The 13,114-nt window shown below is 40.5% G+C and overlaps 1 protein-coding gene across 2 annotated transcripts in view; it reads right to left on the bottom strand.

Moving 5' to 3' along the window:
• The window catches only part of TFEC (transcription factor EC), a 68,136-nt gene extending 56,809 nt beyond the window's left edge, over nucleotides 1-11,327 (bottom strand). Inside the window, exon 1 of one of the 2 annotated variants that reach the window (XM_028746793.2) lies at nucleotides 11,129-11,327. In XM_028746793.2, coding sequence (XP_028602626.2) covers nucleotides 11,129-11,221 — 93 coding nt within the window. In that variant the 5' untranslated portion in view covers nucleotides 11,222-11,327. The remainder of the gene's footprint in view (nucleotides 1-11,128) is intronic. The other variant, XM_028746792.2, reaches the window with a different exon arrangement.
• Nucleotides 11,328-13,114: the final 1,787 nt, after the last annotated feature.

Here is a 13,114-nt window from a genome sequence, read left to right as displayed (position 1 = left end):
ACAAAATGATTCTCTCCGCCTAGCCATTAATCTTTTAAACATCTCGGCCATATACCATCTTATGCAGTACAAATGTAACAGTCATCTAAAGAAAATGGATTAACCGTTACATGTAGTTAAGAAAGCTTTGCGAAATGTATACTCTTAAATTACTAATTTGAAGTGAAAATAAATCTTATGCTTTAACAAAGTTCAGCTGTGTAGGTCTAGAAATAAATATGTTGAGCTCTATACCATAATTGCTCAGGGACATATAATTTCACTACGCTATATTTAGAACTTGCTTTAAATAGAGTTCCACCCCAAAGATTATAGAATGAAAATAATTAAGAGGATGGCTGTAGTGTAATTTGTACAGAACAAAGGAAAAGAGGGAGAGTGAATCTTAACCATCTAAATCAAGAAACCAGAAGTTCTATTTATTATCCTTTTATCTGAGTTAAGTGGTAGCATTTCAGATTTCCCAAAATTAACATTACAACCTGACAGTGGATTGCAATCTGGTGAATGATTTTATTCCGATTTCTATCTCTAAATTATTTCTCCAAATCTGACAATGTGCAAGTTACATGGTGTGCATATAAAGATACTTTATTCTCTTATGCTCTTTTAGGATTCTTGGATCCCGGTCTTCCTAATCTTTGTATTTTTCCTCAATGAATTATATACATGCTATATACATGAATGGACCAAATGCCTCGTTTGGCCCAAACGCTTGGACTTGTGGGAAAGAACATGGAGACCTGATTGTTTTTCTAAAGAGAGGTCACAGAAACAGGACGTTATTTTAGGGATTGAGAAAAGGCTTCCATATTAGAATGTGATGGGCGAGGCAGACCCACTATGCGCTAGGTTCTGAGCAGGTGGACCACTTTTGCTTACCAAGATAAAGAAGGGGAGGGGAGACATGGTGCAAATGTACTGTCAGAATCAATAGTGATCCAACTGCCAGGAAACCGGTGTAGTGTTTCTGCCCCTTTGAAAGGGGACACATAAGAAAGGCAACTGATTTCTTGGTGGCAAATATCCGTTGATGGCAGTGATAGACAAGTCTAGCATGAACTGTGATATATTTAAGCAGAGGTTGAACTAGATGGCCCTTGGTTTTCCCCCCAACTCTACAATTCTATGATTAGACACTGAGAGCCATTGCAAATTTCAGCTCGGTATCTTTAGTGACAAGCACTGTTTCAACACCGAAAGGCAAATGTGCAATGTTGACTTTTCCTTTTCACACGCTATCACAGTTTCCGTAATTAAAATGTCTTAAATATTGTCACATCAGAGGTAAAAGAGATGAGAGGGAGGGAAACGTTGCGTATGTGGTGCAAGATCCAGAAATGTTAAAATGTCAGTGGTGTCCTCAGGATACTTTAACAAGCTGGAGTAAGTGAGAAGGGAGGGTCACTATTTTTATGCTTAATTAAAAACAAATTTAATTTTAGAAAATATAAAAAAAAATCCATGACTTGCTTAACCCTGATTAGTTAGGGTGCAGCACAGTAGTGATGGATTTACAATGGTTTAATTGTGATTCGAGATCTCTGGGCAGCTGGCACTGAAAATAGCATGTTAACCAATCAGCCTCTGTATCAAAGCAAATGCTGTACATTTCATTATGGCTTGAGCATGTGCATGTAAATTAATTACTGCTTTCTTAATTAGAGATTCAATTAGAGACTTCCTAATCCCAGCACCAGCATTTACTCTGTGTTACAAGATTGTGAGCTGTTGAGCCCCATCTTAGTACAGCTACTCTTGAGTTTATCAGTAACCACACTATTTCCGACTGGTGCTGAGCACTGGTTTCAAATTCTCAACCCATGTATTCACAGCAGAAGCACACATTTCCCCTGACTTCACATATGATGGGGTGCCATTTTTCCTACATGGAAACTATAATGCAGGGTTGGGGGAGAAGTGGAGCAGAGGGCTAGAGCAGATATAATTCCCACCATTCTGATAGCTGGCCATTCTGACTGGAGCTGAGTGATGGATATCCGACAAAATATGGAAGGCTGCAGGCTCCGCAACCCTGGTCTCAAAAACCCACTGCCAGTAGTAAAAGTATGTGTGTGAAGTGTCAGGAGCTCAGTCTACACTCGAGTAGGACCCTGGTAGAGACACATGCCTGACTGGCATGTTCTCTCCCTCCTGGTCGTTCGTTCGGGAGCTTCAAAAGCTTTCTTCAGTCCAAACATCACAGCGACTGATGCCAACAGACATTGGCTCACTTAGGAATCAGCGGAGTCTTTGCAGCTTGCGTAACAGACCTCAGCAACTCAGCATTTTGGCTAATCTACTTTATTTACATATAAACACACACGGAGCACTGCAACATGGCTCCCTCTCTCTCTAGCATCAGACAGCAAAGAGAAAGAACAAAAGACAATAGTACCACTTCACGGAACACAGTAACACAAACATCCTGTCTCCGTCACTTCCCACTTTGTGGAGTCAAAACATACACCGTCATGTGAAAGACAACAATCCCATGACTGCAATCATGGAGCAGGAATTCTAACATGAAGTGTGCACGCAGCATCAAAAGCCCATTGCTTTTTTTCTTAAAAAACAAATGTTTAGGGGTACTCTCATTCCGTCTGAGACTCAGGAAACACCGTGACAGGAAATGAGGCCGCCATTGGGTGTAGCAATGGAACTGACGATTTACCGTGCTAGAGAAGAAGCTATTTTTCATTTTTTAGTTTTAGTTTCTTCTTCCGTTAGATTCACAAAATGTTTAAGGGTATGCGTACCCTTGAATCCCCCTAGAAAAAAAGCACTGCAAAAGCCCATTAAAGACTGCCAATGTGAATACTCTCAACAAAATCATGAGAAAGTCCCCCCCCCTCACAACGTTCTCCCTTCCCCAAGAAAAAGAGGGGCATTTCCCAAACATCCTCCACCATTTTTCGTGGCAACCACCATTTCCTTCACCCCCACAACATCCCATAACAATGAACTGTAGGAGGTGCAAAATGGTGGTCAGGCTGACAACACGGGGGGGGGGGGGGGAGAGAGAAGGCTATTCTGCTGCCACTGCTACCTGCAAGCCCACCCCTAAGAAACCATTGGTGAATTTCTCTTCCCCCTGAAGAATATTGGACAAAGCAGTTCCCATCTGCTTAGGGCAGTGAATTTTGGAGAGGTCATTGTATTTCAGGTCCAGCAACAGCACAGGTGAACCCATTGTCATCTTCCTCAAGTGAAACCATCACAAGAAAGTCTCAATGAAATACAGACATACTATAGATTATATATATATAAAAACCAAATATATTTGGGAAGTTTCCCTTTTGCTGAATAATGCATAAAGCAGAAGAATGGCTGATAAAGATGATGGACTATGTCAAATTGGTGAAAATGATCAGGGAAATCAGAGATCAAGAGGACAATAAGTTTAATAAAGAATGGGGAATTTTTTTAAGTTACCTCAAAAAATACAGTAAACAACTGAAAACATTGGCAAGGTTTTAAAAACACTTGCAATGAAGCGAGAATTATGTTAAAAATTGAGGTTTAAGAAAATATGTGAAATATGATATGATGCAGTTTGAAAAGAATATTTGGGGAAACCACGGAAGGGGATTCTGAGAATCCTAGTTGTAAAATGCTTATGATTTGTGTCTCATGAAAAATGTTAAAAGTTAAAATGTGTGTGTGTGTGTGTGTGTGTGTGTGTGTGTGTGTGTGTGTTATAACACATAAAGCAAATCTCAGTCACCATCTCCCAGCTTAACCTACTGCACAGGAAGGGCCCTAACTTGAGCCCCACAAGTGGGTGTCCAGTGCACACACATACACTCTGTTGTGATGCGATGACATCACACATGATGACACCATGACATCACATGTGATGGTGCAGCACTCACGCTCCAGCACCATGGCGCTGACTGGACCAGGGCCTACACCTCTGCTGCAGGGAATTGAGGTGGAGGTGCAGGGCCCGGTCCAGTCACCGCCACGGCACCGGAACGCAAGAGGTAAGACCGTGGCTGTGGTGCGTGGCAGGCAGCAGCGGCGCAAGGCATGTGGCACGCAGAAGCGGTGGGCAGCATCAGTGGGGTGGGGGAGACTGGGTACCCACAGGCACTCGCAACCAAAAAAATGTGGGAGCCTGGGAGATGATGGTGCTCGCAGTCTTCTTGTGAGGAAAAAATGGGAAGAAGGCGAACCATACATACCACCTTGAACGCCTAGGGATAATGGTAGCGCATAAATGTAGCAAATAAATAAGTATCCATCCGGAAATAATAACTTTCACCCCCACCCCCCAGGAATAAACAGCATCCCATAAAGTGGAGAGGGGAACCTCCAGCCCATGGACTGAGTTTGGCCATCCGAACTCTTGAGACTCTCTCAAGGCCTCCCTGAGTGCTTTTGCTTGGCTGAATCATGCCCATGAACTGCAATCATTTCCCTTACTTGCCAGAGGAAGAGAAGGGAAGAGTCACCTTGGCTGTCCTGCCTCAATTGCCTCTGGCCCCACCTTGGAAGTTTGCCCACAATACAACGCAACCCTGAATTCCCTCACCTACCCCTGCCATATCTAAGTAATAAATTATAATAATAATAATTTTTTTATACCCCACCCTTCCCAGTTCAGAAAACCGGGCTCAGGGTGGCTAACAACAAATTTAAAACCTTTAATTGATGCAACAAAAAACAGCATAAATACAGTATAAAACGTGAATAACAATAAAGTCAGAATTCAATTTAGGGGGGAAATCCATCCAATAAACATTAGATGATCACCAGGGCTAGCTGGCTAAATCAGTCCTGTTTGAGCCAGCAAGGAGACCAGGGGAGAATTAGCTGTGGGATCCCAGAGCGGGCAATCTTCATAAAAAGGGGAGGGGGAGGGAAGGAAGGGGAATAAAAGATCAGGCTAAGTTCTGCATGCAGACACCGAACAGGAGAGCAGGTGAGGTAAGAAAGGGACTCCCTGACCTCGCAGAAAAATCATGGGGGGTGGGGGGTGGGGTTCAGAACAATCATGTCTCCTTCGCCAAATCCTGGAAAAGGGTGAGCAAGAGTCACTCATGCATGCTGGCCTCAAGCTGACCAGTTGGGTCAGGGTAGCAACTATCAGAGCTAGGCTGGTTCAGTTGGTAGAACATCTCAGGGTTGTGGGTTCCAGCTCCATGTTGGGCAAAAGATTGCTGCAAAGCAGGGGATTGGACTCGATGGCCCTCGTGGTTCCTCCCATTTCTACAATTTTATGCTGGGAGATAAGTTGACTCCACCCTGCACTTCCAGAGCGAGCAGGAGAGGGGGAATTAACCTCAAAGGAAGCTTTCTCGGAGCTTAATTCTACACACACACACACACACACACACACAGAGAGAGAGAGAGAGAGAGAGAGAGAGAGAGAAAGAGAGAGAGAGAGAGATTCAGTATGTGGGGAGGGAATAAAAAGAGATCTGTCCCTTCATTCCCCTTCTTTTCCAGCGCTCAATTGAAGTATAACTAAAGTGTGTTTTAAAAGAGGTCTTGGCATCTTAACAAGAGGTCAGTAGACATAAGTGGTGAGCACTTTTAAAAAAGTTGTTTCATTTTGTCTTAAAACTAACAGTTAGTAATTGAAGCCTGCCATCCTAAACTCCCTTACAAGGAAGCAAAATCCCTTCTGTGTAAACTTACACAGGATTGCAATGCTGAAATCTCAGGAACTAAATATTAAATACCACATATTTTGAAGGAATGCCAACCTAAAAAAAGTTGTGTGTTGTTTGGTTTATTTTTAAACAGTGACGATAATGATGAAATAGCTTTATTCAATTCATTCATTTTTTTTTAAAAAAAAGATTGGGATATTTATCAGCGTTATTACTTTAGATGTGAAAAATGCTCAGATACGTACTGGCAGGCTGCCTCCAAAAGTAATAGCATAATAATATTCAAGATACCCGACAAAATTAATACAGGATGAGATGACTCTTTCATCACAGCAGGAAAACGAAAATGGGGGGAGGGGACCACTGTCCTGAATATGGATCAAGGTTTTGTGCATTTAAAAGAGCAAGCGAGTCAGGTACATGGTGATGCAGAAATGTTTATCTTAGACTGAGATTAAGACGTGCTGTCTGAGTACGGAGCAGCCCTTAAAATGCAATGATGTCCTTGGAATTCTGAATAATTTTCATAATCAAAGACATATACCATCCCGCACTGCAAGATAAACTTCCTACATTACATTTAGGAGACATGAACGTACCTCTGCGTTATAAAGGTACCCCTGCCCGTACGGGCCAGTCTTGACAGACTCTAGGGTTGTGCGCCCATCTCACTCAAGAGGCCGGGAGCCAGCGCTGTCCGCAGACACTTCCGGGTCACGTGGCCAGCGTGACATCGCTGTTCTGGCGAGCCAGAGCCGCACACGGAAATGCCGTTTACCTTCCCGCTAGAAAGCGGTCCCTATTTATCTACTTGCGCCCGGGGGTACTTTCGAACTGCTAGGTTGGCAGGCGCTGGGACCAAGCAACGGGAGCGCTCCCCGCCGCGGGGATTCGAAGCGCCGACCATGCGATCGGCAAGTCCTAGGCGCTGAGGTTTTACCCACAGAGCCACCCGCGTCCCTCTGCATTATGCACCTCTGCATTATACACCTCTGCATTATAGCATGTCTAAAATCCTCTTAACACATATGGGGCATATTCCAGACCCTCCAAGTGTCCCTATTTTTCCGGGGCAGTCCCAAATTTACAGAAGCTGTCCCGGTTTCTGATTTGATCCCAGAATGTCCCACTTTTCCTTAGTTTGTCCCTACTTTCATCGGAGAAATGTTGGAGGGGATGGAGTTATGCCACCCTTGAACCAACGAGAGAAGTTACTATACACCCCTCTGAAGACATCTGAAATCACACCTGTATACGATTTTTTTAAAAAATTGAATGCTTTATTACATTTTTATATATGTTGGAAACTGTTCAGAGTGGCTGGGGCAACCCAATCAGAAGGGTGGGGTATAAATAATAAAATTATTATTATTATTATTATTAGTAGTAGTAGTAGTAGTAGTAGTAGTAGTAGTATTAGTATTTAGGGCATCCCTATTTTCATCAGGGGAAATGTTGGAGGGTATGATATTCCAGTCCTCTCCTTGCAATCTGTTGAGCATGCAGAAAGGAGTCTTTGAATGTATATTTCAGTGTCTGGAGCATGAGAAACTTGTATGCACAGCCCTGTAGAGGAGAAGCATGGGTGTTACTACATACAGAAAGCGCAGGCAGGTATCCCCTAGCAGAGAACTGTCAGTATCCTGTAATGTCTACGTGCTCATTAAGCCCCTCCTGCATGCACAAATCTGCCCAAAGCGTATTTGCCTTCAAGCAGAATGCTGAGAAACCCAAGTCTTTTTTGGAGAGAGCAGCACTCTTCACCATTTATATCTGAATAAGATTTCAAGCGTTAGGATGAGATGCAGGGCCACTCCTGCAACACTCAGTAGTTATAAAAAACTAAGAGCCCAACACGATGCTAAATGTGTTGTTAGGACATTAGATAGTGGTTAGATAGGTATAGATAGATGATAGATAGAGATGATAGATAGAGATGATAGATGATAGTAAGATAGATAGATATAGATAGATAGATGATAGATATAGATAGATAGATGATAGATAGATAGATAGATAGATAGATGATAGATAGATAGATAGATAGATAGATAGATATAGATAGATAGATGATAGATAGATAGATAGATAGATAGATAGATAGATGATAGATAGATAGATAGATAGATAGATAGATAGATAGATAGATAGATAGATAAATGATAGATAGATGATAGATAGATAGATAGATAGATAGATAGATAGATAGATAGATGATAGATGATGATAGATAGATAGATAGATAGATAGATAGATAGATAGATAGATAGATAGATAGATAGATGATGATAGATAGATAGATAGATGATGATAGATAGATAGATAGATAGATAGATAGATAGATAGATAGATAGATATAGATAGATGATAGATAGATAGATAGATAGATAATGATAGATAGATGATGATAGATGATAGATGATAGATAGATAGATAGATAGATAGATAGATAGATAGATAGACAGATAGATAGATGATTGATATATAGATTAGATAGATGATAGATGATAGATAGATGATAGATATAGATAGATAGATATAGATAGATGATAGATTAGATAGATAGATAGATAGATAGATAGATAGATAGATGATAGATAGATAGATAGATAGATATAGATAGATACAGATAGATAGATATAGAGATAGATATAGATATATAGCCATTGCAAGGGCCCCAATTTTAATCAGGATCATAGCATGCAGGGAAGGGAGGTTTAACCCTTTCCCCGCTCACCATGATCCCAATGAAAATCCTCCCCTTGCTTCTGTTAGCCCTTCTTTGTGAGGTAGAAATTGTCATTTGAGTAATGTAGGGGGGAAGGGTTAAGCCTCCTACCTCCATACAATACAATATTGATGGAAATAAGTTCCATTGATGGGCTTCTTAATGAGGTGTTTAGCATCGCATCTAGTTTGGCTGTAAAGTAACTCCCAAGCTAAGAATTAATGTGGAATGTAATATAACAAAGGAAGAAAGCAAAAAAACCCAGCATGGATACAGGTGAGTAACAGAGAAGTCTAGTCGTAAAGTCAGAGGAACTATTTGCAAGATGCCAGCTTCAGCTGCTGTCAATTATTTTCCCCTTCTAACAAAGATATAAGTCTTCGGTCTTTTTGTTATGCACACCGTAACATATGAATGCAAAATCATTCAACTAAAAATTGAGGCTGAATTTCAGAAAGAATCGTGCAATGGAAGGGATTTAAAGTCAACAAAAAGACAATTCAAACTGTTCAACAGCCCATCCCATTAAAAGCCACATATTTGGAGAAGAAGAAAAGATGGGGGCAATTTTTTTATTTTTTTTTGCCATAGGTGGCATGCCATAGCGCAGATCCTTTGATGTGCAGTGCTTCTCAAATGGGAAAAATCTCTGATATGTATTGCAATATTTATAGCTTAATTCACAGCTCATAAGTGACAATGTTGAAATCAACTGTTGAATGCTTGCAACTGGAAATTTAAGAAGCCCAGCTGTTCTAACTTCTGGCCACCTTTGTCTTTGAATGTGACCATTGCACATTCTTCAAAGATTTGGTTACTTTCATGCATCTGAAGTAAGTTATTAATGTCATATTAATAGTGCAATCCTATGAATGTCAGCTCCTTACTCCTGAGTCTCATTGAGTTCAATGGGACTGCATTACCTGGAAAAGTTTCAGTGCTTCCCTCTGAAAATGAGCTTTCCATGCCAGTTTTTCCGGTGCAGGTTTTGAGATTCTTTTCATTCCAAACAATAAATTTCAGACAAGGAGCAGCAGCAATTTTCAAAGAAGAAAAAACATTTATGCATATGATCATTCGCTATAATTTGATTTATCCAAACAAAGGGGGAGATCAACCTAAATATTTGAGTTGCCAGAAACTAGCAAGAGAGAAAGAAAAGTGTGTTAATGGCTGATTCACACATATGCACATTTTATTCGATTTCATGATGACTGGCAGCTGAAATGTGTGAACTAGAAAATTATTGTGCTTGAGATAATATATGCAGCGATGGGAAAGTTCTATCACATTATATGCATAAGTCATCATCATGTTGCAGTCATCAATTGATAAGCTTGCATGTGACAACTAGCCATAAGTTGCAGAAACTTACAGTGATATAAGACCAGGTGTTTAGATCAGGAAAGGGATGTTATGACTGCATGTTGTGTAAACCATTTAGAGAGCGAAGGTAATGTTATACATAAACAGATCAGATAAAGGAAATTGTGTATTTTTTCATTCAGTGAATATAATTAAATGTAGTAACGGCAAGCACCTAGTTAAAGATTATTAATGTTTCCGGTTCTATACAAAATTATACATTGTAGTGTGTAACATAACACAGCAGGAAAGTAATGTAAAGATGCTTTTTTTTTAAAAAAAAAGTAGTACTTTGTAGCTTATTCCAAATCATTTTACATCATTCACATGGTACTATTGTCTAGAGACAAAAGCTGTGCTGGTAGCTATTCCACAGAAAGTCTTATCCAAAGTTTATTGCAATCGACTGAAGTTTCATTGACCTGATTCCCAAGATCTTTGAATTACGTCATCCAATCATTGAACTAAGGATGATTCTTAAACATTTCACAATATATAGCCTGCGACTGCTTCACATGCGATACATCAAGTTTTATACTTCCCGCTTCCGTAAATCCAATGAAAAGGCTACTTTGATTAGACTGTATATTTACGAATAGATCCCTTCCATTTTCTACTCTGTAATAATAGCATTTATACACGTCAGACAAGCAAATGCATTTTAGCATCGCATATGAAAATTTCCTAATCCTGCTCTTGAACGAACAATGTTTTGCTGTGCATGCATTATAAACAATCATATGTTTCTTCTTTAAAAAGTCCAGTTTAGGGTACAGTCCTGATAATGACGGCATGCCTCATAAACTAGGGAAACCAAAATATAACGTCACACAGATGTTGGTTTTCCCCAGCTCCCCAAGCTATTCAGTAACTGATCAAAATTGATCGATATTTAGCCAAGAAACTGGAACAAAATAACCTTTTGAATGACATTCACAGAGATTTATAAAGTTAACAGTACACATTATATACTCATCCAAAATGAATACTAAGAAGTCTGCCCTCGCTCTCCACTCTGCCTTGCCTTTTCTTCATCCAAAGTTATCCCACATCATTAGTGATGGTGGTATATGGTGGCCATAGCAGTACCTTCCAAAGCCAGAAAAGATTTTCTTTTCCTGCAAATATTTAAGCATTTTCTATTTCTAGTTGGGCGATAAAACAAAACAAAATCCAGCGGGAGGAAAATGAAACCACCCGTAATCACATTTATGGAGCAAATCAGCCCTTTTAGGGACCAATAAGTGCTCCCAACAATAAACGGCCATTATTGGCAAATAAATAGTGACTTGCACCTGTGACACATGGCGTCAAGCATTCAGCCTCATTCATTATATTGGAAGGCGCACTTTCTATCTCTCCCTCTCTATCCCTGCTGCTATAATAAGACAGCTTTAATTGGAGCTATACATACCTGCCCATACCAACTGTATTCCAGCATTGTGACTTGTAGGGAAAGCCAAACCTTAGAAAACTCGGAAAAGTTTGTGAATACCCACTGTTTCATTAAGTGCAAAGCTAATGCCTTGCACCGCTCCTTTCCCTTTCAAGCGAGTGTGCGCCAGTCCACAACTTTTTTTTTTACTTTTTCTTTTTTTTTTACCGAGCCACCAGTACTGCTACAATCCCAGCTTTGTTGAAGTGTTGTACTCTTGCAGCTAAAACCTGTTGATAATGAACCTGAACCCATTATTTTGAGTCAATGAATTGAAAGAAATAGGGCAAAGAATGAAAGCCACAGGGCCAATTACCAGCATTCTTTGATGTATTACTTGCTAGCACACACCAAATCACTTTGTGTCTTTGTCTTGATCCTCTCTGTTATTCATTAATTATTCTGGAAGGGTTAGAGTTCAGATAGCTAATTGCGCAGACAGTCTTTCTTGGTGGGGATTCTCCCTACGCTGACACTTTTCCCAACTGTGCCCAACCACCTTGTATTATGCCAATTAATCCAATTCTTGGCATTTTTGTACAACCTTCCAGGCTCTTTTTAAAGTTATGCCTAAAATGTTTTCTCACTCCCCAGTCAGAAGGAGAAGCTGCTTGAAGAACTGACTAGATAATCAAGACTTGAAGGAGCTACCTGGTTCTCTTTTTTTGCTACAACAACCAGCCTACTGCTCTGGAATTTGTTGACTGAGTAATATTTTCCCACATTCGCCAGCCATAGACTTCCCACTGCAGTCCTCACTAATCTATAACATGCGTTCTTGTACTGTACAATAAATATACAGGTGATAAAATCAGGCGACGGGAGGGCAAGGAAGTATGGTTTTTCTCAATGCAGGTTCTCGCAGAAATAATATTTTATAATAATAATAATAAATTTTATTTATATCCCGCCCTCCCCAGCCTTAGCCGGGCTCAGGGCGGCTAACAACAATAAAACAGTACAAAAGTACAGCATAAACAACACTCTAAAATCATTACATTCTAAAATTAATTAATTCAAGCCACTGGCAGCCATTGGGCCAGAGCTCCGCGAAGATTGCCGAAGGAGGGAGTCAGGCTGTGCCCTTGCCAAAGGCCTGGTGGAACAGCTCTGTCTTGCAGGCCCTGCGGAAAGATGTCAAGTCCTGCAGGGCCCTGGTCTCTTGTGACAGAGTGTTCCACCAGATCGGAGCCACAGCCGAAAAAGCCCTGGCTCTCGTTGAGGCCAGCCTAACTTCTCTGTGGCCTGGGACCTTCAAGATGTTTTTATTTGAAGACCGTAAGTTTCTCTGTGGGGCATACCAGGAGACATTCAAACTATTACACAATCAATGTAGAGTGGTGGTCTCTGAGGCCAACGACCAGCTTATGAGATATGACGGAGCAGAGAATGGCCTACATAGTATAGCTTGTTTTCAAAACATTGTTAAACACAACTTTTGTATTTTGGACATATTGCCTGTGACTCTTAGTATGCAAAAACCAATACCCAGCAATAGGTTCAAAAGAACAATTCAATAATTATAAGAGTCTTTCATAATCTGTAGAACACCTAAGAGCATAAGGGAGTTGTCAAATGTTTGTTTATAGATTTGTTTATTTTATTTTTTTGCCATGAGAATCTAAATAAGCCTGGGACCATACTTTCTCCCAGCATGAACATACTCCATCATAGAAGGTTGTTAGTAATGGACTTGTGTTATTTCACACATACATCCAGTACCACTCAGGCTCCATCTTCAGGTGAAAGTGTGAGCAAGCTGTCGCATTTTAGATTGACCTGTTGGCTAGGCTAATACAAAATCTGTAAGCTCTCAAACTAATGAAATATCCCATTCCAAAGTCAGTTACAGAAATTGCAATGTCATCAAACCTAATAGGGCAACAAACGGTTGACAGGATTAACAAACATTTCTACATCTTGCCCTTTCTACGGCTTAACTGCTACCTGCCTGAAAGGATGAGA

Source organism: Podarcis muralis, chromosome 10 (assembly GCF_964188315.1).
Source record: "Podarcis muralis chromosome 10, rPodMur119.hap1.1, whole genome shotgun sequence".
In the NCBI taxonomy this organism is placed as follows: Eukaryota; Metazoa; Chordata; class Lepidosauria; order Squamata; family Lacertidae; genus Podarcis; species Podarcis muralis.
Note: the sequence above shows the minus strand (reverse complement) of the source record. Positions and strands in the feature narration are given on the sequence as shown.